Source organism: Rattus norvegicus, chromosome 1, assembly GCF_036323735.1.
Source record: "Rattus norvegicus strain BN/NHsdMcwi chromosome 1, GRCr8, whole genome shotgun sequence".
In the NCBI taxonomy this organism is placed as follows: domain Eukaryota; kingdom Metazoa; phylum Chordata; class Mammalia; order Rodentia; family Muridae; genus Rattus; species Rattus norvegicus.
This window is the reverse complement of record NC_086019.1, coordinates 205,478,899-205,506,759: the sequence shown is the minus strand read 5'-3', so window position 1 is coordinate 205,506,759 and position 27,861 is coordinate 205,478,899. Positions and strand designations below refer to the sequence as shown.

Below are 27,861 nucleotides of genomic sequence, written 5' to 3'. Positions count from 1 at the left end.
TGCCTTTTTTTCCCCCTGAGAAACCTGTTATTTCTTGTGAGTTTGCCCTTATGTGTTAATGCTTTTATTGTTTTTTCAGTATTTTTCTTTTGTCTTGAGATTTTGAGATTTTTGTCTGTCTCTTTCCCCAGCACTGGGAAACCTTCTGCTATGATTCCATTGGGTAGATTTTCTAAGATTCCTTCTACCTTATAGATTCTTGGGTTTGGTCTTGATCAGGTTTCTGAGTTCTTGAAAGTGTGGTGATGTTCCTCTCTTTCACTGATATTTCAATGTATATTACCTTGACCTTATACTCAATTCCCGATATTTCTTCTTCTTCTTCTTTTTTTTTTTTTTTTTTCCGGAGCTGGGGACCGAACCCAGGGCCTTGCGCTTCCTGGGCAAGCGCTCTACCGCTGAGCTAAGTCCCCAACCCCGTTAGTCACTTTCTTCCTCCGGAGCTGAGGATCGAACCCAGGGCCTTGCGCTTCCTGGGCAAGCGCTCTACCACTGAGCTAAATCCCCAACCCCATTTCTTCTTCTAGATTAATCTGCTGATGCTTTCTATATACTAGAGGTATTTTTTTATTTGATTCATTTTTTTTTCATTTCCAACACTTCTTTGGTTCCTCCCCCACCAAAATTTTCATTTCCTTATGTAATTTCTTGCTACCGACCTTCTTATGCAAAGTTGCATATCTCAGACATCATTGTAATTAGGCCATGAACTTTTTTGGCATTTCAGGATTTTTTTAAAATTTGGTTATTGAAGCACTATGATATTGGAGTCGTGTTTTCTGTCTTCCAGGTGTTTCTGGGTTGTGATTTCTGTACCTGTGAAGACCTATAATATAAATCACTTCTGCTTCTACTTAAGGATCTTCCTAGCGGGCTGCATTTGAGGAGGGATGGGATATTCTATGAAGAATGGCATTTTAGAAGAAACAAGCCTGGCGGTGGTGGCCCATGCCTTTAATCCCAGCTCTCAGGAGTCGGAGGTAGGCGAGCGAGCTCTGTGAGTTCAAGATTAGCCGGTCTACCGAGTGAGTTCCAAGACTGATGGCATTCTGTCTAAGCTCCACCCCCACAGTTACCTGGCAACAGCCAGGTATGCCTGACTCACTATAAAAGGGGCTGCCTCCCCCACCCCACCCCCGCCACCTCCTCCTCCCGCCTCTTGCTCTTGCCCTCTTGCCCTCATCCCCTTTGTCCTTCCCCAACAATGACAGCCAGGGCTACACATAGAGGAAAACAGTTTGGTCTCAAAAACCAAACCACAAACAAACAAACCTGCTTGACCAGCAACTGCACCAAACTAAATAAGATAAAGAAACACGGCGTTTATTAAAGGCAGTCATTTCCTGTCTTAGTTAACGGCCTATTGCTGTGAGGGACACCGTGACCACAGAAACTTATAAAAGAAGGTGGCATGTTTATAAAAAGATAAAGAGAGGATATGTTCTGGGTTTCGGCACCAATGTTGTGTTTATGAAAGGCTAAGGAGAGGAGGGAATATGGTCTAGGGAGGTCTGGGGGAAGGAGTGCCTCAGCAGGCCCATGCTGAGCCATCCCTTCCCCCTCAGTGGGCATGGAGAGGGGAGTTAAGAGGGCAGTAGGGCAGAGGGGGAGGTGGGTAGAGAAATAGAAGAGTAGAGGAGGAGTTGAGGAGTGGAATAGAGACCAGCCATGAGCCATGAGGGAATGGGGAGAAAAGGGACAAAACGGCAACACAGAAGCAGGAGCAAGAGCAAGAGAGTGAGGAGGGGGCAAGCAGGTAACTGTGGGGTGGAGCTTAAACAGAACGCTAACAGAAGTCATTTAAATGGGGTCTTTCTTTCTTTTTTTTTTTTTTTTTTTTCGGAGCTGGGAACCGAACCCAGGGCCTTGCGCTTGCTAGGCAAGCGCTCTACCACTGAGCTAAATCCCCAACCCCTAAATGGGGTCTTTCTTACAGTTCCAAAGGGTGAGTCCATGATCATCAAGGTGGAGAACAGGGCAGCGGGTAGGCAGGCAGGCCGGCAGGCAGGCATGGCACTAGAGGAATAGCTAAGATTTATATCCTCATCTACACATTGGAGGTAGAGAACTGAAACTGGCCTTGGCATGGGCTTTTGAAACCCCAAAGCCCACCTTAATGACACGCCTTTCCCACATCTAATCCTTCCTAGTTCAATGAACTAGGCACCAAGCATTCAAATACATGAGCCTAGGGTGGCCATCCTCTTTCAACCACCACACTCCCACCAAAGATCATTGAAAACTTTGTGGTTAAAAATTGCAGTAAAAATAAAAATACTAAATGAAATGAAATGAGGAAAGTAAAGAAGGAGTAAAGTGAAAGGAAAAAAGAAAGGAAAAACAAGTTAGGAAAAAAGAAGAAAAGCGGGGTTGGGGATTTAGCTCAGTGGTAGAGCGCTTGCCTAGGAAGCGCAAGGCCCTGGGTTCGGTCCCCAGCTCCGAAAAAAAAGAACCAAAAAAAAAAAAAAAAAAAGAAGAAGAAAAGCACAAGAGATAAACAAACCCCGAAACTGTTAGGTCCTAAAAAATTCCTTTTCTGGAATCTGGCATTTAGACAAGCCAGCATTCCCTCAGAGATTTAAGAAGATAGTTCATGCTAAAAGGACTCCTTACTTGGGCAAAAAACCAAAACCAAAACCAAAACCTACAGTAACTCTTCCATTAACATGTGCTTGTGGTGCCTATTAGCATGTGGAGGTCTGTGCTAGCCTTGGGACTCCCTCAGTCCCTACACACTAGTACTTGTTGCCGGTCATCCTGGCTGGTCCTCTATCCTGAGCGTCCCTTCCCTTCCCCCACCTTTTCTGACTCCCATCTACTCACCAGATGAATTAAAATGAGGACAGCAACTGCCCCTCGGGATGGTTGAGGAGAAGATTTTTATTGTAGATACAAAGGCCAGCACAACCAGGGTCATCTGGAAGGGTCTAGACTGAACAGGCCAGAGAGGAGAGGACAGAGAGAAGAAGAGAGGGCCATGGGTACAGACAGGTCTAAGAGTAGAGTCAAGAGAAGAACTAAGAAAGTATGTAGCCAACAGAGTTCATCTAGAGATCAGGAGAAAGACTCCTTTTCACAAGTAGAAACTGTCTTCTTTAGTCCCTGAGGAACGCTGGCTTTTGCCAGACTTTGGGAAAAGGGATTTCTTGAGACCTAGCAGAACCAAAGAGTGCTCACAGGGTGCAGGCCATCATGGTGGGGAAGGCATGGTAGCAGGAACATGAGAAGCTGGTCACATTGAATTAATAGTCAGGAAGCAGCAAGCACTCTCATTTTTATTCAGTCTATGACCTCAGCCTGCGAAGCGCTGTCACCACACTTTCCTTCCCAGACAATCCTACAAACTCCATACATATGCCCAGGTTTGCATGGGTGATTCTAAATCCAGTCAAGCTGACAAAGAAGATTAGCCCACAGATATATTACTCCGGCTGATGCTGATCCCAGACTCCCTGAGGGTCGGTTCACTGTCAGGGAGATGTTTACTATGGGTTCTGTCTTTTGGGAAAGTGGCAGATCAGGGGACACTGGTCCTCGTGGGAGGTGCTCTGGTTACTGGAGATGTGGCCTACTGCGGAGACCGATCTTTGCTGGATTCTCTGTGCTCTGTGCTCCCTGGTGAGGCACCAACCCTACCTAGCCAGATCTCAAAGCCAGTGGGCTGCCAGTCTTGGATGGAACTTTGGGACTATGAGTCCAAAACAAACCATTTTCTTTATTAGTTAATGGTCTGAGGTATTTTGTTATAGGAATAGAGAACTGCCCAACACCAGGAAATACGTGCATACCTTTCTGCACTAATAATGTCTAACCTGCAGATTAGATCACACAGCTCAGATTCATTCTGTTCCAGTTTTCTCAGTTGGATAATTCTGCTCTGCTTCATTCTGCCTACGGGGCCATAAACCGTTTACATGCAGTTTCATTCTCATTTGTTTGGGGATTGTTAATATACTATCTGGAATGTGGAAATCTACCGATAGATGCACATTTATGTCTTTATCAATTAATCCACTTACTGTTGTCTTTTTCGAACCTTGGTCTCACAGTGATCTAGAACATTCTATGGCAGATATATTTTCAAGTACTTGTTGATGTGTTCATAAAAAGGCAAGGAGAGGGAGGATTATGCTTCATGGAGGTGCGGTGAGGTTTGAGGAAGGGGGTGCCCCATGCACCTATGTGGGGGCATCCCCTCCCCCTCAGGACCAGCCACACGACAGTACAGCACAGTACAGAGCCCATTCAGGGCATGGGGAGGGGAGCCAAGAGGGTAGTAGAGGGTAGTAGGGAGAGAGAGAGAGAGAGAGAGAGAGAGAGAGAGAGAGAGAGTAGTAGAAGAGTAGAGGCCGGCCATGAGCACATGGAGTGGTGGGGGAAGGGAATGGGGATGGGGAGAGAGGGGGGTAGAGGAGCAAAGAAGAGAGCAAGAGAGCTGGAGAGAGAGAGAAGGGGGCAAGCAGCCCCTTTTATAGTGTTAGGCTGGCTGTTGCCAGGTGACTGTGGGAGTGGAGCTTAGACAGAATGCTAACATTTGTAGTCATGTGTTTATTATATGCATTTTATTTTACTTAGAAGATGATAGTAATTTTAATATGTTGTGACAAGGTCATATTTGTCAAATCCAACTAGGTTTTACAGTCCATTTTGGTCCCCTAAGTTCTTTTGCTTTTAGTGTCTTTTTCTCAAAGTGTGTGTGACTTGTAGTCAAGTGTTTGGAGTTTTTCTGAGGTTTTTGTCAGTTCCTGTCCTTGGCTTGTTCTGTATCTGGAGGCTATAAAACCTCTAAATGGGGTTTGCCAGGGAATTCACATTGAATATAATTGCAGGTGAGGCTGGGCTTTGTCCTGGCCTTTTGTTGTCTGTTACTGTGTCATTAGACTTTGTTTCCCGACAATGCTATGGCTTCTGAGGAGAAGCCAGGCGTGCTCTCCCTGTGGGGAATAGGTGGGGTGGGAGGGGGGTGGGCCAGTGGTAACTCAGGGCTTGGGTGAGAAGAGCCAGCTTCCTCTCCACTCCTGAGTCAGAAGCGAGTCAGACAACGACGAGCCTTACTGAGAAAATCTGGCCAGCCTCTGCTTACTTCATGTTTATCGAGCCTCTTTGAGCACAGAGGGTCCCGTAGTCTGGGCAAAGGCAGAGTTAAGAGCCACAGAGCAGCAGCCTTAATTAGTAGAGTCTGATGAGCACGGCGAAGGGCGTGATGGTGGCGCGGCTTGTACTTGAGGCGGTTGCTGCTCAGCCTGGTTGTTTGCTTTGTCTAGATTTTGATCCCTTGTCAGTCAACTTTCTGAGAATGAAGGCCACCTCCTGGGGTGAACCTTGCTTTGCTTCCTCCAGAGGGACCTATTCCGGGGTTACATCCCACCAAGGTGAAGCCCTCTGCTCTCCTTACTCAGGAAAATAGTAGGGATCAGAGTGATTGCTCCCCCTACCCTGGCCAACTCTTGAGGAGTCAGTTTATTGACCTTTCACCCTTTCTGCCCTGCACTGAAATTTGAAAAGTCAACTCCATGTGAAGTTGCTGAAGTGGTTAACCTGGCTAATGAGTTGTGTCCTTCTCCACAAAAGACCTTTTCTTCCTTCGTTCCTTCGTTCCTTCGTTCCTTCCTTCCTTTTTTTTTTCAAACCGGATTTCTCTATGTAGTCCTGGCTGTTCTAGAACTTTCGATGTAGGTTAGACTGGCTTTGAACTCAAAAAATTCCCCTGCATCTGCCTTTCAAGTGCTGGGATTAAAGGCGTGCACCACCACCACCACCACTACCACCACCACCACCCAACCCCTGGCTTCTTATTTTGATTCTTTCTTTCTTTTTTTTTTTTTGGTTCTTTTTTTCGGAGCTGGGGACCGAACCCAGGGCCTTGTGCTTCCTAGGCAAGCGCTCTACCACTGAGCTAAATCCCCAACCCCTTGATTCTTTCTTTTATTCTTTTAATGAATGTTTAATTTTTTAAAAAATCTTATATGTATGGGTGTTGGGCCTGCACTGTATTTCTGAGCACCATATGCCTGCCTAGTGCCAGGGGAGGTCAGAAGAGGGTGGCCGTCAGATCCCCCTACACATCCAGAGTTACAGATGGCGGTGAGCTGCCATGTAGGGCTAGGAATTGAACCTGGGTTTGGAAAAGCAACAAGTGCTCTTAACCACTGAATCATCTCTCCAGTCCCTTAGGTCAGCTCTGAGGCCAGCTCTCTCATTGATTCTATGGATAAACTTGGGGTTTCCCACATTGCTATCTTGTGCAGGCTTCTCTTTAATGATGGTTGGGTCACAACCAGAAGGAAAACATCTGTGCCTTCTAGGAATTCTCAGGCTTCAGCCAAGTGACTGGAATTTTCCAGTCTCCCAAAGTAGTCCTTCTTCAGTCAGCCAGAGGCATCCAGACCCTTAGCTGGGAGGTACCACCTTCTCTTATATACCAGGAGCCATAGCTCCCAAGCCTATGCATGGAGTAAATCCATCCGTCAAGGAAAGGGCGTGGACATCATCGGAGAAGGCTTCTGCAGTGAGCGCAAGCTTAGGGGTGCTCTTGGGGGTGGGGGTGGGGTGGTTGTGTGGAGTCAGGCTGGGACAAAATCTGATTTGAGTTCCAGGGCTGAAAGTTCCCAGATCCTTTCCACTTCCTGCTCTTCTGTTGTGGAATAATTTGGCCCTCCGTTTATTTAGTTCTGTCTCCCCTCAGTATTTAGCTATTTTCTATAAAACCAGAATAGAGGAACAGAAAATGTCTGGGACATTAAAAAGTACTGGGGGCAGCGGTGAGGGAGGGAGGCCTTATGCACACTCGGAGGTGCATGAGTACACTTTTGAGTATTTCCTTCTGCTTTCTCTCTCACCATGCTAGACATCAAGGGAAGTTGGGAATTAGATGGCAGCTGTCAACACCCAGTAGATCCCTCCCTCCTGGATGGCTATGCTCCCGCTGGGCTGTTCTACTGTGCTACAGTCACGGGCAGAAGACACGTGGGTCCTGGGTCACTACTGTGTAAGGGGTTCTATCACTTTGTACCAAGCATCCCCACCCCTTCCCGCTAAGCTCTGGCCTGCTTCCTGACTGAATCCACTGCAGCGCTTCCTGCATTGGTACCAAGGCCAGACCCTTTAGCTACCCTAGGGATTCTGGATCAAAGCCACTGTGGTGGCTGACGAGGAAAGGAACTGAAGGGGGTAGGGTGGGTGGCAAGTTCCACAGACACAGTGGGAAAGGCTGGGTGGACTCTGAGAGACTGACCTTGGGAACCACAAGTACATACTCCTTTGAAGGCACCACTGAGATGAAGAACCAGACATCTTGAAACAGCATCTTGATGCCCTGGGGACTCCAAGAGACTTGCAAACTTGAGGTTCGAGCATGGCTGTGGCTGCCACCACACCTGGGTCTCCTCAGTGCTAAGATGAGCTAGGGGAGGGCAAGAGGTCCTCTGCACAAGGACGGTGCTGCACAGCCAAGGTTAGAGTACCCAGGATGTCCAGACTCCCCAGAAGCTGGCAGGACTTCCCTTCCTTTTTGTTTGCTGCCTGCTGCTCACCACGGCAAGTAACAAGGGCACTGTGTGGCCCTCATTCCAAACTGCTCACCCTTGGATCTGAAGTAAACACTACAAGTGGAAGGTTAGAGAGGCGAAAGAGATAACAAGCTCCCACCACAGAACCTGGTGTTGTGCCTGGGCTCCGAGGTCCTCACAGAGCCCTGGTAAGTGATTTGTCTGGATAGAAGGTGTACCAGAACCTTAAAGGGTGAGACATCAGTGGACTGAACCCTTCTCCGATTATTATTCTATGTCATTTCTGGGCACTCTGGGGACATGAAACCAGAAGGAGGCAAAGCTCATACCCTGTCCCCCATCCCCATACACACACCTCACACAAAGAACTCAGGCCCAGTGCAAGTGGCCAGAAACCTGCCAATCTGAGGACACCCTGCTACCGTCAGACTAAGAAGATGCAGGATGAACTCAATACAGGGTTAGTCCAGGGACAGAAGGTCGCAGCACATGTATTTTATTGAATCCACTATGAACAGCCATGTGAGTATAACATTTGCATATGTGTGGGGTAAACAGGCAGGACTAAGACTAGAGTTTGGGGCAGACTGGAAGGCCCCAGAATCTGTTATCTACCGTGAGGTGCTGCAAGATGGCTATGTTCTTTTAGTGGCGTAAAGAATGATCGTGAGGATAGCCATGAGGATGGTAAAAATCACGGAGCTGATGTTCAGGCACTTGGCAGTGGAGGCGTAGGTCTTGGCCCCAGTCACATCACCCACCATCTTCCTGTCCCTAGACTGGAAGAAACGGGATGGTCAGTGGCCTTGGAGCTGGTCAACCAAAAGACAAGCTCCGACTCGGTTCCCCCATCATCCTTCCAGCCCACTTAGTTCCTCTTACTTTTCAGGGCAGGGACCTTCTTCCATTTTCCCACGCTCACCACTATCCAGAAACACCCAGCACTAGCCTCTCACTCTACTGTTCCCTGTTGGTTCCTAGTGAAATTTCCACCCAGCCTGGAGTCCTAATCTTCAGAGTTAAGGAGCATTCCAGGAATTGGGAAGAAAGGAGATTTCCTTCAAACTCTAGGCTATGATAGGGGATCCCCAGGCAGCTCCTTGGATTCCCTCAAAACACATGCACACACATGCATGCATACACACAGCTGTATATATACTCACATATGGGTGCAGCCTACCCCCCCCCCCACACACACACAGACCATCCTCTGCCCCCTCTCCCACCAGCTGCCATCTGGGTAATTCAAGGTTGAGGCCCCTACAATACCTTCACAGAGTAGGAATACGCTATGAAGCCCAGGCAGCAGAAGTTCATGAAGAGCGTATTGAACAGGGACCAGACCACGTGGTCAGGCGTGGAGATCTCAGCAGGCATGTTGATTGTGGTGGTTGTCGCAGAAGTTGAGGTGTGGGGTCCTCCCAGGATAACCACCTCTTGCTGTTCCTTGGGCATCTCTTGGCTTTTGAGGCTGGAAGAGTAGTGAATAAGGAAGGAATGAGAAATATGGCTCAAGCTGAGAAGTCCGGAGCCTGCAGTGCAGTGGGCCCGCCTTTTCCCCAACAGGGTCTGTTTCTCGGAAACCTGCTGCCTTATGTTTATAATTTGGTGTGTTTTCTAGGGGCTGTGAGGCAAGAGCAAATAATGGTTTCAAGTTACGTGTGTGTGTGTGTGTGTGTGTGTGTGTGTGTGTGTGTGTGTGTGTGTGCGAGAGAGAGAGAGAGAGAGAGAGAGAGAGAGAGAGAGAGAGAGAGAGAGAGAGCGCCACTCCTACCCCTTTTCAAACTGTCCTAATCCCCAGAGGCTGGAGTTTGAAGAGCTGTGCAGCAGCTCACCCGCTCCCCTGGGGAGAAGAAATGACAGCAGCGATCCCAAGTGCATAGGTTACAGTAAGTAGAAGGGAACAACATGGTCACTCTGTAGTCTGCTTTGAGGAGTGATGACCTTTTTTTGTACATTCTTTTTAACTGTACTCCCTTCGTTGTGACTGATAACAGGAGCGCACAACTTGTCATAGAGTCTAATGTCTACCTTCTGTACAAACAGGCCCGAGAGTTCAGGATTCTATATTTTTATTTAATTTGCTTTTGCCTTTGTAAGATACTCATTCTAAAAGCTGATGTTGAAGGAAAAACAAAGGCCTATAAGACGGAAATTCCCCAGAGATAACTATACCCCAAATCCTGACCCAAACTGCTGTGTCATAAAAAGGGGATTTATTAGAATGACTTACATACAGGCTTGGTCCGAGGAGCCCTACAATGGCCGTCTCCTGACAGAAAGGCCCAGGATCTAGGAGTCGTCCACAAGACTAAAAACAGCTGTCTCAATTTGGTGCTAGGGTCCCAGGGAGGTTCTAGAAGGTACGCTGGGATCCTGAAGAAGTAGGCACCAGTATCTCTGGAGCAGCAGAGATAAACTAGCCAGTGAGAGTGGGGGCGGACTGTAACTTCCTTCCTCTGTGTCCCTTTATCTGGGGAGCCACCAGGAGGTGTGGCCCAGATTTAGGGTGGGCCTTCTGAACTCAAATCATCCAACCAGGAAAAAACAAAACAACAAAACAAAAAAACCCTCCCTCTCAGGTACACCCAGCTGCTTGTGTTACAGTGGATTCTAGGTGAAGTCAAGTTGGTAAACAACAAAAGCCATCACAGCATATATTGAATATATATAATCAAGACTGCCCCATTGTCTGAAGTCCTCATTGTGCTGTTGTTTAAATCTTGGTCCACCTGGATAAAACACACACAGCCATCATGGTTCCACGTGGAGAGGTTTAATGAGAGACGAAGAGGAGAGGATAGGAAAGGCCGGCCATGGGCACGTGGAGGGAAGCTGTGGGGGGAGGGGGCTGGGGAAAGAAGGGACAGGGACAGAGGGGAAGAGCAGGGAACAAAAAGAAAGAGGAGGGGCCAAGCAGCCCCTTATATAGTGTCAGCCATAGCTGGCTGTTGCCAGGCAACTGTGGGGTGGAGCATACCTGACGGTTGCCAGGTAGCTGTGGAGGTGGAGCTTACACGGAATACCAACACAGAGTGTGCTAAATGTCACATTCCTTTGCCTTGTAATGCCCCTAAAAGCCAGGAAGCCACAGAACCATGCCCATCCTCCATTTTCCCAAACCTCCACGCCTCTTCCCCTTTTCTCCTGAAGTAAAAGCCCCTAATAAAAAGCTTGCCTGGGAATTTGCTTCCACCCCACTTCTACCTCGAAGAGACCTGAAGATCTTGGGGTTTGCAGCCATCTGGTTTCAACTTCTCCAAGCCATTAGCGCTGAATTTCAGTCACAGTTGGCATTTCGGAGGAAAGAGATTGACTAGAGTAAATTTAATATCACCTTTTGGGAAGCCATACCTACATAAAAGCTACAGACGTCTAGGAGAAGCCGCTTAAAGCCTTTAAGTAAGGAAACATGCTATGGAGGACAACAGAGCACCCAGGCCAGGCCAGAGAAGGGAGAGGGCTGTGAGAGGCAAAGCAACAGGCAGAACCCTCTAGGCGATGCCACCACCTTTGTTTGGGTTTGATCATCTATCAAGAATGAAGAGGGGGTTGGGGATTTAGCTCAGTGGTAGAGCGCTTGCCTAGGAAGCGCAAGGCCCTGGGTTCGGTCCCCAGCTCCGAAAAAAAAGAACCAAAAAAAAAAAAAAAAAAAAGAATGAAAAGATGCGGGGGCTGGAGAGATGGCTCAGTGGTTAAGAGCACTGACTGCTCTTCCAGAGGTCCTGAGTTCAAATCCCAGCAACCACATGGTGGCTCACAACCATCTGTAAAGAGATCTGATGCCCTCTTCTGGTGTATCTGAAGACAGCTACAGTGTACTTATATATAATAAATGAATAAATCTTAAAAAAAAAAAAAGAATGAAGAGATGCCAAAGGCACAGGGATAAAGGTATTTACCAGATTAGAATGTAGATGAGAAGATTTAATAGAGAAAAGATGCTGGGGTCGGAGAGAAGTCTCCGCAGTTAAATCCCCTTCCTGGTCCTACAGAGGACCTGAGTCTGGCTCCTGTCAAGCAGCTCAGAACAATCTGTATGTCCAGCTCCCGAGGCCTGATGCTCTCTTCTGACCCCCTTGAGTACTGCACTCGTGCAAGCACACACACCCCAAACACACACACACACACACACACACACACACACACACACACACACACACACACTTAAAGATGAAAATAAAATCTTTAAGTCTGGAGAGATGCTTAGGGTTTAATAGTTCTGCTGGCTGCTCTTCCAGCGGACCTGATGTGAAGTCCCAGCATATGCGTAGCTGCTGTTTGTAGCTTCAGTTCCATGAGATCTAACACCTTTCTGGCCTCTGGGTGCGCCAGGTAGACGAGTGTTACACAGGCCACATGCAGGCAAGACACCTGTTTTCATTAAAAAAAAAAAGTTTAAAAATTGAAAAATAAAAATCTTTTCTCTTAAATGTAATGTTTCAAAGAAAGAAAATATTCTGCAAAAATGTTGCAGAAGCACAGCAGGTGAATTCTCAGAGGCTCGCCCCCGAAAGACAATGGGGATGCTCTCCTAACTTTCCTAAAAGTCGATGAAGTGATGTGGGGCTGGCCATGGTGGTTCAGGCAGGTGAACCCACGGACATCGTGAGGGCTCTTTCTTTCACTCTTCCTTTTGCCTCCATATCGGCCTCCATGCTCTGGCCTTCGCCGCCATTGCTGCTGTTGTTGCTGCTCTCCTGAGGAAGAAGGAACAGATCATTTGACTCGTGACATCATGCCCCGCGTGATGTTTCCCATCAGGCCTCCTGATGTGCAAGAACCAAACTTTTACTTCCTCTCTCACAGTTGATATGTGGCAACTTGAATTTCTGGGTGTCCTTTAGAGAGATGATGCTCGTCAGGAGACACCCCGGTCGTAGGCTCTTCACAGCCACGTCAATGCATTGAGAGGTTTCTCGCCACGGAAAGCATCAGGAGGTGGTGGACATCGATGGATCCTACTACGTTTCCTCAACTCACCTCTAGGATGCAATAACTGATCTAGATTTGATCTTCAGATCCCCACCCGTGACAGGGATGCCATTTCTACCTTATTGGGTGTTTTTTAATTTTAATTTTTTTAACAAAACCTCAATTTTTCAATTTTACCAATAAAGACTCAGGAGCCAGACGCAGGGGAGAAAGCCTGCTAACTCAGAGAGGCAGAGAAAGCACCCAGCTGACCTTCTCCTCAGCCAACATCCCAAAAGGGCCTGTTCTTTCCCCACATCTCAACCACAACAACACCCCCCACCTCAAATCCTCAAACTGAATGTCCCTCCCTTCTGCTTCCTGTGTGTCTCTCTATTTGTCCTCCTGACTTTCTCTTAGTCCTTTTTTTTTTTTTTTGTCCCCTATGCTCACATCCTGTCAACTGGTTGCTTGCTCTTCCTGTTGACCAATGGTTGACTTTATTTAATCCTGTTTGCAATATTCAAGCTATTGGATGAAAGGTACGTGTGAGGGCTGAGGCATACCAAAAACTTGAAACAAGTCTTTCCAGGAAACAACACAACCTCAGGGTTCACAGTGTGAACAAATATCCTGCAACAGTTGGGTTCTCTGACACTTACCCATTCTTCTCACGTGAACCCAATATGGCCACCATGACGACTCTTCCTTTGGACACCTTCCAGCTGGTCTACTACCAGCCATCCCTCTACCTTGCAACTCTGCTCCTTCCGCTTCATCTTGACCTTTCCGTCTTCCGGTTCTCCCTCCTTCCCTCCCACCTGCTGCTCCCCGTCCTTGTCCACACACTCACACTCGCATTCTCTCTCACATCCTTGTTTGGGACATTCATGTTAGGCAACTCCAGGAACAAGTAAAAGGACCCTCTTCTCTCCGAAAACATGCTTTCCCTTCCTGAGGTGGCAATGAAGACCTTATTGCTATCTACTCTGTGGCCTTTTCTTTATACCCCCTATCCTGATACAGGCTCTAGCCTGCCGTCACGGGTTCCAGTGGCAAGTATTGTGTTCATGTCATACATCGAACATCACCTCTCGTTCTCCTTACCATTTGACCCTCCAGGCAAAAGCTGTTTTTTGTGCCCCAATTCTTCAAGGGGAACAGATGTCTTCTGCATTCTTAGTTATAATTACCAAGTTAACTATAAAAAAAAATTGGCATTCTGTAGTTTCTGTCCCGCCTTTATCACTAAGTTCTAAGTTCAGCATCTGATGTCATTGGAAACTTAACTATCTTGGCCGTCTCTTGATGGAGTGTAACAGACTCTTGGGGGACCAAAGAGGGAAACACATAAAAGTACCTTAAAGAAAAAGTTCCAAGCAGCAATAATGCCGGCCTGGAACCTTTAACAGATAAGGACTTTACATTCTTAACTACATGTTGACAGGTAATTAGGTAATTACTTTGTTATGGAGCTCAAGACCACAGGGAAAAGACCCTTGGCTTCAATCTAGATTACAGTTAGCCAAATTCCTGAAAGCAGCTGACAGGTAGTCTCTAGCCAAATCAGAGATGTGCCGCCAAGAGGCTGGTGAGGGAAGGGCTTTTGAGGGCAAAAACTCCGAGAAGTCCATGAGTATCTGTACAAACGAGTCACAAAAACCAAAGAGCTGTTCACCTCTGCCAAGATTAGGCAGTCAAAGTGACCATAAAATAGTCCTTGAACATCTGCCTAAGTGGGTTACAGAAGCCTGAGTCCATGGTTAGTCATAGCTTATAACAAAGCAGATGGTCACGGTGGCACATTTCTGGGTGCGGATCGAGGAGTCAGGGTTGATGGGAACTTATTCTCCAGAAACGGAATCAGAGACAAGTGGTTATTAGGTCATGAAAATGGGCACGTAGCACAAAACGAGTCCCTCTAACATCACACTATATTGTGAGTGCGACTAAAATCCAGTGCACTGGTCTAACGCTAAAAACCTTGTTCTCTATTTAAAATAATTGGGGTTCTTGAAAATATCGATTTGTTCTTGGTGACATAATAATTGTGTGTAGGGAACCATATTGGATTTGGGCCTGGCCACTTTGTGACTGTATGGCTACAGTTAAGATTACCGCCATAAAGTCATGAGACAAAAGCCTCTCCCATGAATTTACGGCACAGGAAGAAAAGACCAAGTATCTCCCTAGTAAACACCCAGTGTCTCCACTGCATGACCTCTGCTGAGCCCGGCTGATGCTTGTGGAACCAACACACCAGGGCCACACCTGGGTGGTGGTCAATTTACTTCCGCCTTTTGCTTCCTCAGCCTTTATCCTTGAGATTTAGGCTGGTCTTCTCGGATTTCTCCCTAATTAATTCGGGTCTTTTGTTACCGAAGTCGTGAGCCAGGGTTTCCCACTGTGCTTCCCAGATATTTTCTACCTGGAGACTTGGGTATAGAAGTGGTGAATAAAGCTACAGGAGACTCTCACTCCTCTTCCTCTCTCTTCCTCTCTCTCTCTCTCTCTCTCTCTCTCTCTCTCTCTCTCGCTCTCTCTTTTCCTCTCCTGGCTTGACACGATAACGTGTGTGTGTGTGTGTGTGTGTGTGTGTGTGTGTGTGTGTGTGTGTGTATGTGTGTGTGTGTGTGTTTCTTTCATCCCACAGGCTTTCGCCTGATTCTCGGTACCGTGTCGGTGCAGGCGCCGACAATTGTGTTTTCTGCTAAGCTTGTCAGAAGTTGAAGTAAAAGTTGGAATTGAGTAAGAGCAAAGCCAGAACTTACTTAAAAAGTTGGGTTATTATCTAAGCTTTGTCCGTTACATGAAAAATTAAAACTAAAATTTATTACTTCCTCCTTATAACTGCTAAAACCATTCTTCTGGGCGTTCAACCAACAAAACATACAGGCCAAAGCCAATGAGGATATAGGAACGAAACAGACTGCCCAAGGTCAACCAGGACCAAGGGGACATTGGGATCCCTGTAAAAGGTCCTACAACTCTGGTAAGTCAGGCCACGGAACACCAGGGGGTTGTACTTTAACTCATGTCCCTGCTGGGAGGTCATTGGAAGGGGAAAGGTCTTCTTTGTACTGGAGGAAATTCACACAGTCAGCAAGAGCCTGACCTAGGACCACAAAAGGCTGGGAGAGGGGAAATGAAGGCGAAAGGGGTCCTCTTACGTCCCTAGCATAGTTCACAGAGCCTCAACTGACTACAATATGAGTTCATTTTTGGTCCCCCATTTGGACTTCATTTATTTAGATTTTTTTTTGGAGACAGGGTCTCTCTATGTCAGCAGTTCTCAACCTGTGGGTTGTGATCCCTTGTATCAAAGAACCCTTTCACAGGCATCTCCTAAGGCCACCTTAATGTCAGATATTTACATTACAATTCATAAGTAGGAAAATTATTGTTATGAAATAATAATAAAAATAATTTTATGGTTGGGTACTACCACAACATGAGGAACTGTATAAGAGTTGGAGCATTTGAGAACCACTGTTTTATGTAGACCTGGCTGTCCTGGAATTCGATATATAGAGCAGGCTGGCCTCGAACTCATAGAGATTTTTCTCCCTCTGCCTCCCCAGTGCTGAGGTTGAAAGTGTATGCCATCACACCTAGCCCCTTCTTAGTTTTTTTTTTTTTAAGATTTATTTATTTATTATATATAAGTACACTGTAGCTGTCTTCAGATACACCAGAAGAGGGCATCAGATCTCTTTACAGATGGTTGTGAGCCACCATGTGGTTGCTGGGAATTGAACTCATGACCTCTGGAAGAGCAGTCGGGCGCTCTATAACCGCTGAGCCATCTCTCCAGCCCCCCTTCTTAGTTTTAAACCCCTAGATGGGGAGTATAAAAAATCAAAATAATTGATAATATTGTATAAATTTTTATCAGTTATTGCCCAGATGTCTCATCATGAACAGGTTTAGATAGGGTCCCTCATTCAGATGAACTTTTTTGGCCAACCTGAAAAGCTTTCAGGTGTTATTAAGTGTTCCAACAACGGTTAAACCATAGGAAATTACTAAATATACTCCCTTATTGTGATAAGATCCAACTTTCCACCAAGCATTCAAAGTAAAAGACAAGAGAGCTCTCAGAAACAGCAAACCAATGGAAGACTTAACATTTCTTTCTCAAAGGCCACCAAGCACTGGAGAGTTCTACAGCTAAGAGTACTCAGTGTGCAGTCGTGAGGCCATAGTTTATAACACACAAAAAGGAAATATTTCTTTAAAGTTAAGCATGGTGTTTGAATGACATAAGGTGAACTTTGTTGTCTTTACTGTCCCATGTCTGATGTCTTGCTTCTCCACTGTGATGGTGATGGACTCTCATCCATCCAGAACCATAAGCCCTAAATAAACTCTTCCTTCTGTAATGCCTTGGTCACTGTGTTTCGTCACAGCAATAGAAAAGCATCCACAACACAGGGCCATGCATACCTATAATCTCAGCACTTGGGGAAAGTGCAGAAACAGGAGGATTGTTTGGACTAACTGGCTAGTCAGCCTCATTGGAAAATGGCAAACTCCAAGTTCAGTAAGAAACCCTGACTCACACACGTAAGGTAGAGAATGACAGGGCACCCAACATTCTCTCTTGTTCTCTACACACATGTACATGTGCACACATATCTGTACATGCACCAATATCCCTATCTTACACACACACACACACACACACACACACACACACACACACACACACATTTTATTAACTATTTTGGCTCTGAGTAAATATAAATGCAATCTGTTCAACATCTCTAACCATTATTGCTAAAATTCTCCTTCACAGCCGACTCTCCATCATACTCATCCTGAGGCTTGACCTACCTCTATTCAGTTTCAGTCCTAACCTTTAAGTCCTCCAGACGAATCTCTGTTAATCCATTATAAAAACTACCCGGTTCTAGTGGCCACCTTCACTAGACAGATAGAGGCATTTCCCACTAAAACAGGAAGGACGTCAGAGGTAGCCCCCATTTTTTTCTAGAATGCACTATTCTTTTCTTTGGGCTCGCCTGCTTTCTACAGTTTGATAGCGCCTGACTTTCATTTCTACTGTCTCTTAGTGAATGGATGAACCTCTCAAAATTAAGCTCTATCTCCATGCTACCTAAAATCCTCCATCTTCTCCAAAGCTAAGGAGGACTAACAGACCATTAGAAATAGGATCTGAAAGGTTCATTTCCAAAGGTGCCTGGGCCATCTTAGGTCCAGCTACAAATGAACAGAAAACACTAGACCCTGGCTAATGCTTGCTAGTTTAGTTATTCTTGCCCCATGATCCAATATATCCAAAGTCTACTAAGCTAGCCCATTCACACCATCTAGGAGTTTAGAGCAGATGAACCGCCAGTCAAGTTTCCCTGCAGAGTCAAGCAGCTGCCAAGTGTCAATAAACAAGGTAGAGGTGGGAGAAACAGTGTGGCAGTTTGAATATAATTGACCCCCATAGGCTCATAGGAGTGGCACTATTAGGAGGTTTGGCCTTGGAGGAGGAGGTATGGCCTTGTTAGAGGACAGTGTGTCACTGTGGGGGCAGGCTTTGAGGTCTCATAGATGCTCAAGCCACACCTGGTGTCACAGTCTCCTTCTGTTGCTTGCAGATCAGGTTGCAGAACTCTCAGCGCCTCCTCCAGCAGCACACGTCTGCCTGCGTGCTGCCATGCATCCCACCATGACGGCAACGGACCAAACCTCTGAAATTGTTAGCCTGCCCCAACGAAATGTTTTCCTTTTCAACTATTGCCTCGACAATGGTGTTCTTCCACACAGTAACAACCTGTCTAAGACAGATGTCTCAGGTGCTAAGAGCCCTTGCTGCTCTGAAGAAGCCCGGCTTCACTTCTGAGCATCCACATGACAGCTCAGAATCATCCGTAACTCAGGTTCTCGGAAACCTGCCACCTTCCTCTGGTCTCTGTGAGCACCAGGCACACATGTGGTGCATACATTCAGGCAGTACACTCGTGTACAGAAAATACAAATCAATGCCTTTAAAAGTAAATAAAATAAAATGAAATGAAAAACAGGCTCGCTGGGAATGGTGAACATGTATTTAACCCAGAACTCAGGAGAAGGAGGCAAGGGAATCCCTGTGCTTTTAAGGCCAGCCAGGGCTACATAATGAGACCCTGTCTATATATAAACTAAAATGAATAAATGAATAAAATAGGATGTAAAATGTAAAGAAGAACCCTCACACACTTTTGTTGAGAAAAAGACAAACATACACAGGAGAGGGAAGGCTAAGACCTAATGATATATAAGATTGTTCTCTCCTGATCACTCATAAGAGAAAGGGAGGGTCATGCATTATAGCTGTAAGTTGTTCTCTGTACTCAGTGTGCCTGACATTCTAGGTTGATGTTCTCTGTACTCAGTCAGTGTGCCTGACATTCTAGGTTGATGTTCTCTGTACTCAGTCAGTGTGCCTGTCACTCTAGGTTGAAGACCGACCTTGCAAGAGGTCTTAAGATAAACTGCTTCATTTTAACTACTTTGCATCTTTTAGACAGGGTCTCAGCCTGGTTTGGTGGTGCACTCATTTAATCCCAGCACTTGGGAAGCTGAAGCAGGCAGATCTCTGTGAATTTGAGGCCAGCCTGGTCTACAAATCAAATACCAGGACAGCTAGGGCTACACATTGAAACTGTGTCTCAAACAGACAGACAGACAGACAGACAGACAGACAGACAGACAGACAGACAGACAGAAGTACCTCTCTACAGTCCTGGCTGTCCTGGAACACACTGTGTAGACCAGGTTGACCTTGAACTCACAGAGATCTGCCTGCCTCTGCTGTTGCTATGCCTAGCTTCAGTACTATTATGAAGTGAGGACCATAGTTTCTCATAGTAACCTCTAAGGGATCTTGAAGCTCACGTATACTAGAGTTCTGCTTTCCCTACAGGAAACGTGGGCGGTGCTGCTGTGCCAGGTGGGTCTACTGTGTTCATTGTCATGTTCCTCATGATCCATCTTGAGTTTCCCCAGAAAAATGCTTCTCTTACCTTTATAGGGTTGAAGACCCTCACAATCTCACCTTGAGATAATTGATCTTCCTAAATAATCATGATTCCTTATAAATTACCTTATAAGATTGTCTTAGAGTTTCTATTGCTACAGTCAAACACCATGGCCAAAAGCAACTTTGTGAGGAAAGGGTTAATTTTATTTGCTGCTTGTGGTCCTCATCCAGGAGTCAGAACAGGAACTCAAGGCAGGAGGCTGGGGCTGATGCAGAGGGCATGGAGGATGGCTGCTCACTGGCTTGCTCCCCGTGGCTTGCCCAGCCTGCTATCTTATACCATCTAGGCCCACCTTCTCAGGGGTGACATTGACCACAAAGAACTGGGCCCTCCCACTTCACTCATCAACCAAGAAAATACCTCACGGACTTGCCCACTAGCCAATCCTATGCAAGCATTTAAAAATTTTTTTCTTCTCTGCAGATAGCCCTAGCTTGTTTCAAATTGATATTAAAAACTAGTCAGTAGGGGTTGGGGATTTGGCTCAGTGGTAGAGCGCTTGCCTAGCAAGCACAAGGCCCTGGGTTCGCTTCCCAGCTCCCAAAAAAAGAATAGGAAAAAACAAAACAAAACAAACAAACAAACAAACAAACAAAAAACCTAGTCAGTATTGAGATGTAGAGAAAAGTCTCTCTTAAACTAGAGTAACTATCAAAACGCTGGAGTCTTAAACAAAATATAGTACAGACCTGGCTAGAATTTCTAGGTAGCTTTTCTAAATAGGTTTAAACTCTCTTAGCACCTGAAACTCTTTCTTGTTACTTTAATTATGCTCTGCCTTTGTCCCCTGCTTAATTAACATCCTGTGTTTGGTTTCTTTCATAAGCAGAGCCTCTCCGCCTATTGGAAGGAGTCAGGAAACAATAGCTTTCTGGGGTTGCTTTGGGTTGATTAAAAGTCCTAATCTAAAGCCTGTTGGGTTTCCTGAGGAGTATATTGTGGCTGGGGTGGGTGGGGTTAGAAGGTAAGTTACCTATTTAATCTATAAATCTGTTGTGATCGTTACCACAAAAACTGGCAGAATATTCCTGGTTCTGTTTTAAAATAGGTCTTGCAATGTATAACCCTCAAGTTGGAGTATAATGGACTATGTTGGAGTCAAGATGATGAATATTAAGGCCAGCATCCCAGGGGCATCTTCATCAGCTCCCTTCTCTCTAGATCCCTGCAAGCTCACACACAGATCCCATGGAAAGCCCAGGCTGACTCTGTAAATTTTTTCTCCATCTTTATTAAATTGGGTGTTTATTTACATTTCAATTGTTATTCCTTTTCCCGGTTTCCAGGCAAACATTCCCCTAACCCCTCCCCCTCCCCTTCTATATGGGTGTTCCCCTCCCCATCCTCACCCCATTACCGCTCTCCCCCCAACAATCACATTCACTGGGGGTTCAGTCTTGGCAGGACCAAGGGCTTCCCCTTCCACTGGTGCCCTTACTAGGCTATTCATTGCATAGATGCAGTTGGAGCCCAGGGTCAGTCCATGTATAGTCTTTGGGTAGTAGCTTAGTTCCTGGAAGCTCTGGTTGGTTGGCATTATTGTTCATATGGGGTCTCAAGTCCCTTCAAGCTCTTTCAGTCCTTTCTCTGAATCCTTCAGACTCTGCAAATTTTAAGTCACTCCTGCCCCCAGCTGGAGAACTGTTGTTAGGACAATGAATTCCGCTTTGGGGGGGTTAACTTGGAATCAATTACTTGGTCCTGTCCCGATCAAACTGCACTGTCTGGGAGCCACGCAGCCTCAGGCTGGGAAAGTGTGGAATCTTACTGGTGTGGCCCAGCAGGTAAAGCTTAGTGCTTTATACACAGGAGAAGCCCCGGTGTTGGGATCTGGCAGAGGGAGTAGAATTAAAAGTGACTGTTATCCGAGATTTTTATGGGGTTCTTCCTTTGAAGGATTCTCAGAGCCTTTGCATAACTTGGTGTCCAATTTGCCAGGCAAACCAGTCTCATATGGCTAAGAATTGCTTAAGGCGATGATTCTTTCAAGAAAACCCCCAGATCAGATGAGAAGTTTTGGTGTGCAGAAACTGACTCGCAAAAGGCATCTTTTATGTAACAATTAAGAGGCTCGCAAAAAGGGTCTGAGGTTCAGTCCCTGAGAGGCTGATCCCCCAGCTACTGAGAAGCGTCCCACAGCGTCTCTTTCTTTGATCAATCCCCTTGTGTAACCCAGAACACCAACACTGGTACTTGTTAATTCTCTTTTCTGAGACCGAGCAGTGGAAGGCCTTCAAGTTGAGACCTTAAAGTATAGAATGTCATTGGAGGTACATGTTCTAGTTTTTGTCCAATACCTAGAGAGGCTTGTCTAATAAAATGTACAACCAGGACAGCTTGGCCTTTCTGACTCTCTATGACCAGATATATACTTGCCTATGGTTTCAGCTCCAAAGAGATCAGGGTTCTCAGAAGCCATCAATGCTATCTATCCGCCATAGCTTGTCATACTTATGGGCCTTTTATCCCTCCTATATGATTACCTCACTGTTTGAGGTATTCTCTCTAATAAAAGGTGACCATATGGCATACCTATTCATACAGTCACCAGCGTCTCCTTCCTCTACTCTTTCCTGCGTGTCCTGATACAAGCGCAAAGTGTCCCACCTGGCTGTGCCACAGGAGTTAGCCCGGCTATAACGGAATTCTGAGGGTGAGATGCATTAGTTCAGGGATGGTACTAAAACCCAGGTATGAGATGTTCCCTAATGGTGAGAATGATATGGATACTTTTCTAGGTTAGGTCAAATGCCACAGTGAGACTTTTGAATTCTTTAATGAAGGTGGAAGAGATCCTAACTAAATTAGCCTAGTTTAGATTGCATTTGGGAAAGATCAGTGTCTTCGTTATGGTTCTATTGCTGTGAAAAAACACCATGACCAAGGCAACTCTCATTAAAAAAAACAAAAAAACCAAAAACCATTTAATTGGAGGCTTGCTTACAGTCTTAGAGGGTTGGCCCATGATCATCATGGCAGGAAGCAGGCAGACATGGTATTGGAGCAGTAGCTGGAGAGCTTATATTGTGATCCACACACAGAACACAGACACACATAGACACAGACACACAGACACTCACAGAGACTCACAGACACACATACACACAAAGTGGGGGAGGGGGACTGGGCCTGACATAGGCTTTTGAAACCTCAAAGCCCATCCCTAGTGACACACCTTCCCCAACAAGGTTGCCACACCTCCTGATCTTTCTCAAACAGTTCTACTAACTGGAGAAGAAGCATCCAAACATGTTAGTCTATGGGGCACTTTCATTCAAAAAGTGAGATTCAGTCAGAGATGAGAGAGAGAGCACCCGCACAGGGCCCACCAGGAACAAAAGTCAAGTCTTACCATCTCTGACTTTTCCCCTAAAAAGATTTTCATCAAATGCGCGCGCGCGCGCGCACGCACGCACACACACACGCACACACACACACCCCAAAACCAAAAACCAAGAACAACTCCCCCCAAAACCAAAACAGTAACAAAGACACCTAACTCCATCCTCTTTCCCTCTAAGATGGGAAGCTGCTCATCTACTGCCCTGAGAGCTTTTCATAAGACCCACTCGTGTTCAGTATACATCAGAGTTCGTGGCCCTATGACTCCAGTTTCTGGAGTTGCCCATTTGTTTTGTCCGTCGGTTGACAGACATCTAACATCCATCTGTTGCCTGTCGTTACGAACGCTGCTGCAGACCTGAGATAGCTATAGGCATACAGAATACATATAGACATGTGCTCATTCTCACCCACACAAGAAGTGGGATCCTGGGTTGTAGCTGAGATCTGCCTGCTGCCTGCAAAGCCTGCAGCACCAGGGTTATAGCTTCTTTGCTCCCAAATAAACTACAATGCTTATCTGTTTTTCCCTAGCAAACCTCATGGGTAGGAGCAGTGTGCCAACAGGGCTTTGATCTGCATTTCGCTAATGACCAAGAATGTGGAACCTGTTGCCCATCGCGCATCTTCTAAAAGAAAATGCACTTGCTACTTGTTATTCATTTATTTGAGACAAGATCTCACGTAGTCCAGACTGGACCTTGAATGGATCCTCCTGCTTACAGTTCCCAAGTGCCGGCATTACGGATGTGTGACCTGCTCCAGCTTTTGAGGCTCTGGTCGATGGTGAAGGTTGTACATCTAGAGGTGAACAGGGGCTCTGAAGTCAGACTTAACGATCTCTTCCTTGATCCATTCTGCCCTGTAGGATGAAATTTGGGTGTTGGGGGTGGGGATGTGAGGTTACGGAATGGGTTAAAGTGTCAAATGATTTGTGTCCTTCACCACCAGGGAACTCTCCTCGTTTCTGACAGACGCTCAGCTTTCTCATTGCTCCTGCCAGGAAAGACATGGAGTTCTCTGTGCTGCTGTTCTCCTACAGGCTTCATTTTAGCAATGGCTGTTTCGCAACTGGCAGGGAAACATCTGCCTCCCATAAGCTCCCAGGCTGCAGCCGAGTGACTGGAATTTTCCTTCTTTAGCTAGCCAGGAGCATCCAGGCCCGGGCTGGCTGGAAGGCTCCTCCCTCCCGACTGACAGCCAAAGAAACCTTGAATTGCAGATCTTCCCAGTCCCCACCTGCAACAGATTAGTTTGGGGTGGGGGGGTGTTGTGCATGGGGCTCTTTAGAGGAGGCCCTCACAATGAGGCTGGGTTTAGGGATGTACAAGAGGAGGGGGTGGGAAGTCAGTAGATCTGGGGAAATTCCAGTATGCCTACTCTAAGCAGGAGGTGGAGACCTTGAGACAAGTTTTAGCCTTGGGACAAGTCTTGACCCTGGAAGTTTATACTTGTCTCTGTACCTTAACAGTCAACTAGCCCTGAAGTAATTTGATCCTTAAGGCTTAAGTACCGCCCACTTCAGTATTCAGCCAATTCCCCACAGTAAGGCCCTCTGGAGACTAACCCACCAACAGGAAAAGGAAACTGCTAGAGAAAGGGCGGGCCTACAGAACCAGGGTAGCAGCAGCCATCCTCCAGACGGTGCGATTGTTCCAGAGTCAATACCATGAGCCACAATTCCCAAGCCTTCTTGCCCGCCAATGCCGGGCTTCCTCCAAGCTATGAGACAATCAAAGAGGAGTACGGGGTGACTGAGCTGGGGGAACCCAACAACTCAGCTGTCGTGAGGACCACCGTGATCAACATGCCCAGAGAGGTCTCTGTGCCTGACCATGTGGTCTGGTCCCTGTTCAATACGCTCTTCTTCAATGCCTGCTGCCTGGGCTTCATTGCCTATGCCTACTCTGTGAAGGTGAGTGTGCTAGAGGTGGGGGTGATGGTGTAAGGAGGTGTGTGTGAGCCTGAAGTCCATCAACCCAGATGGCCCCGATGTGTGTGCGGGGGCGGGGGAGGGAGGGCCCTTCGTGTAAGAGAGTGTGTATGCACCCTTCCTATTTGCGTATGTGTGTGCGTGCCTGTCTGTCTCTGTCAGTGTTGGAGACTTTCTGATAGTCACAGGATGAAGCTGCCTGGTGTTTCTGGGGCCAGATTTTCCTCCACTCCATTCCTGGAATGTCCTTTCACTCTTTAGACTGGAGCTCTACTCTGTGTGGAAAGTGGGGTATGCGGCCAATGCTGGGGCCTACTGTATAGTGTGTGTGTGTGTCTGTGTGTGTCTGTGTGTCTGTGTGCATGTGTGTGTGTGTCTGTGTCTGTGTCTGTGTGTGTGTGTCTAAAGAGGGGAGGATTTCCTGGCCTGAGGGAGTGAAGCAATGGGCAGGGAGGACATGAGGAAATAGAGCCAGAGCACCTGGCTCTCAGCTGGCTCGCTCCAGGGCCCCCTTACCATCTGGTTTCCTCCAGTCCAGGGACAGGAAGATGGTGGGCGATGTGATTGGAGCCCAGGCCTACGCCTCCACTGCCAAGTGCCTGAACATCAGCTCCCTGATCTTCAGTGTCCTCATGGTCATTATCTGCATCATCATTTTCTCTACCACCTCTGCGGTAGTCTTTCAGTCGCTTTCACAAAGAACGCCACATTCTGGATTCTAGCTGCCCTGTGTCCCACGGTCCACATCTGGCCCTCCCCCTGCCTGAGGCTGAGGGCTTGACCCTTTACCCTATGTGTATGCAAATGTTACCTTCGTATATCTGTCCACAGTGGAGTCAATAAAGTACACTTGGTGGCAACTCTGGCTGTGACTCCTGTTCTGTACTGAGCTCGCCCAGCATCCTTCTTGTCTGAGGAGACGGAGCATCCTTAGCTTGTCAGGCTTCTGGTCTCCTGGTAGAGGCAGCAGCCCTACCTGTGGGTTTTTGGCTGATCCAGGCAAAAGGCATCCGAGTATCAGCTAATGCCAATGCCATGCTCCCAGGATGCCCAGGAAGGGTGCAGAACTTCCAGCAAAGGAGGCTTGGTTTAGGAGTGAAGGACACCCAGAGTCCTTTGCCTTAAGGGAAAAGAATCCCGTGGCCAAGATGTCTCCTCATTTCATGGCAGCCTCTTGGATATGACTTCAGGCTCCTGGGCTGACCTGTACACAAAAGTCAGGTGCTGTGAAGTTTGCTACCCTCAGTCTTTCCTTCCTCCCCTCCCCCCACAGCATTCAGGTTTTTATAGGGAACTGGAGTGGGTGGGGATTGAAGAATGTCTCTCTCGGTCTCTGAAAAGTAAGAAGGACCAGATGAGGGAGTTCTACTGGGCTCACAACTCCCATGCTCCACCTCATCTGGAGGTGAGACTGGCTCCCTTGGCACCCTGCTAACATGCGGCATCTCAGGAGTTCCTTCTACAGGATACTTCTATTTACTCAAGCCTGGCACCAAAAGATTCAGACTGGGTTTCCAGTATCTGCAGGACTTGAGCCCTGTCTAAAAGTTCCTTGCTTCCCTAGCCACCATGATGATTTGCATGTATCCAAAATTCTAGGAGTGGCACAGTGAGCCCTAGGGTAGAGGTGCAAATGAGAAGGACCTGTGAGGTTTCAGCAAGGGGAAGGCCTGTTTTTTTTTTTTTTTTTTTAGTAAGAAGTATGGCTTTAAACAGGAAGTAGGAACAGCTGCCGCTAAGGGGGTGCTAAGGGGGTCAGCTCCCTGCCGTGACATGCCAGTTTGGGGAATTCCTTTAATCTTTTAGAAATCTTAAAGTGACGTAAGAGAATTTCATAAGACAGTAGGAAGAAGTTGGAGTTTATTCAAAATATTGCCCATGGCAAAATATAAAGCATTCCCAGAAGTAGGAATGTGGGCTTCTGAGGGGTCACTGCTAAGTGTTTTAAGGGTGACTGTGTGAAGGATTTGGGGAAGCTTTTGGAATGTCATTGCTTAACAGGGTTCTAAGAAACTATTCTCCCCTCTGTAATGAGGCTATACAGTGAGTGCAGGGACTTTGATGGGGCCACACTAATAAGGTAAAACCAGGAGCTGCTAGGGCTTTACAGGGAGTCTCTGGTGAGATCTCTGGAAAACGGCAGGTTTATAGTTGGGAAAGGAGAAGAGCCTCAGAAAATGTTAATTATGTTGGGATTCTTGACTCCAAGTTGGTGAGAATTTCCAGGATGAGGAATGCTTTTCCTTCCCATGGGTACCTGGCAGGAAGGGATGAGGGGAGTTGGGTGGTGGATCAGCAGGAAGACTTAGGATAGGCTGTGAGTTCAGACTGAGGGTTACGGTCCACAGGGAGGAATTAAACAGAACATGACCTCGAGACCTTCCTGAAGCTCTGTAAACATTGTGTGAAGAGAACTCATCTGCTTAGTTCATAGCCATCAGGGAAAACAAACTACACCCAATACTCTGGGTGCCCAAAGGGCTAGGAACTTTCTTGGGCCCAAGGCAGTTCCCCCACCATGAGGGATAACAACTACTCAGGTTCAGGAATTTGGTCCTGAGATTTCGGGGTCTGTCCTATCTATCACCAGGAGGTCACAAGTCTGATATTTGGCTTCTGCAGTGGACCTAGAGCTAAGGACATTGCCCTGCCAGCCTGTTACTGGATGTCTACACAGCCAGCCCCATATAACAGTGGGCAATGCTCACTGGACAGAAAGCATCGTGCAAGGTGGAACTAGAAGTCACATCATCGGCCAGGCCTAGGGTGTCATCGACTGCTTCTAAAGGTGCCAGGGCCCATCCACCTCTCCTGGCCAGCTCTGTTTTCATTTCCCACAAGTCAGACAGGGTGCTCTTGAGCTGAGAACATTTAGACAGGGCATTCTTAAAGTAGGCCTCAGTGCTCCGGAAACTCTTACTGTGATTCCACTTGCCTCAAGCAGGAGGCCCGAAAATGTTTACACCTTCTCTTAGACAAGGAGGGTGAGGATGGGTCCTGTTCCCCTGCCTTAGGACAGCAAGGGAGAGGGTGGGCCCTGAACAGGACCAGGGTGGAGGTTAACAGTAGAGGTATCGTAGAACACTTAGAACCAGACGTATTTTACAAAGTCCCACTGGACAGATGT

At 46.9% G+C, this 27,861-nt stretch overlaps 2 protein-coding genes across 3 annotated transcripts; one reads left to right on the top strand and one right to left on the bottom strand.

The window, feature by feature from the left end:
• Positions 1–7,963: 7,963 nt before the first annotated feature.
• Positions 7,964–10,003, bottom strand: Ifitm1 (interferon induced transmembrane protein 1). Of its 2 annotated transcripts, none has more exon segments than NM_001106314.1 (3): positions 7,964–8,287; positions 8,778–8,979; positions 9,742–9,887. In NM_001106314.1, coding segments are annotated over 2 exon segments (330 nt in total). In that variant the 5' UTR covers positions 8,964–8,979; positions 9,742–9,887; the 3' UTR covers positions 7,964–8,143.
• A 14,408-nt stretch (positions 10,004–24,411) lies between these two features.
• Positions 24,412–25,592, top strand: Ifitm2 (interferon induced transmembrane protein 2). Its single transcript, NM_030833.1, has 2 exons — positions 24,412–24,716; positions 25,268–25,592. The coding sequence occupies exons 1-2, from the start codon at positions 24,471–24,473 to the stop codon at positions 25,454–25,456; spliced, it is 435 nt and encodes a 144-aa protein (NP_110460.1). The 5' UTR covers positions 24,412–24,470; the 3' UTR covers positions 25,457–25,592.
• Positions 25,593–27,861: the final 2,269 nt, after the last annotated feature.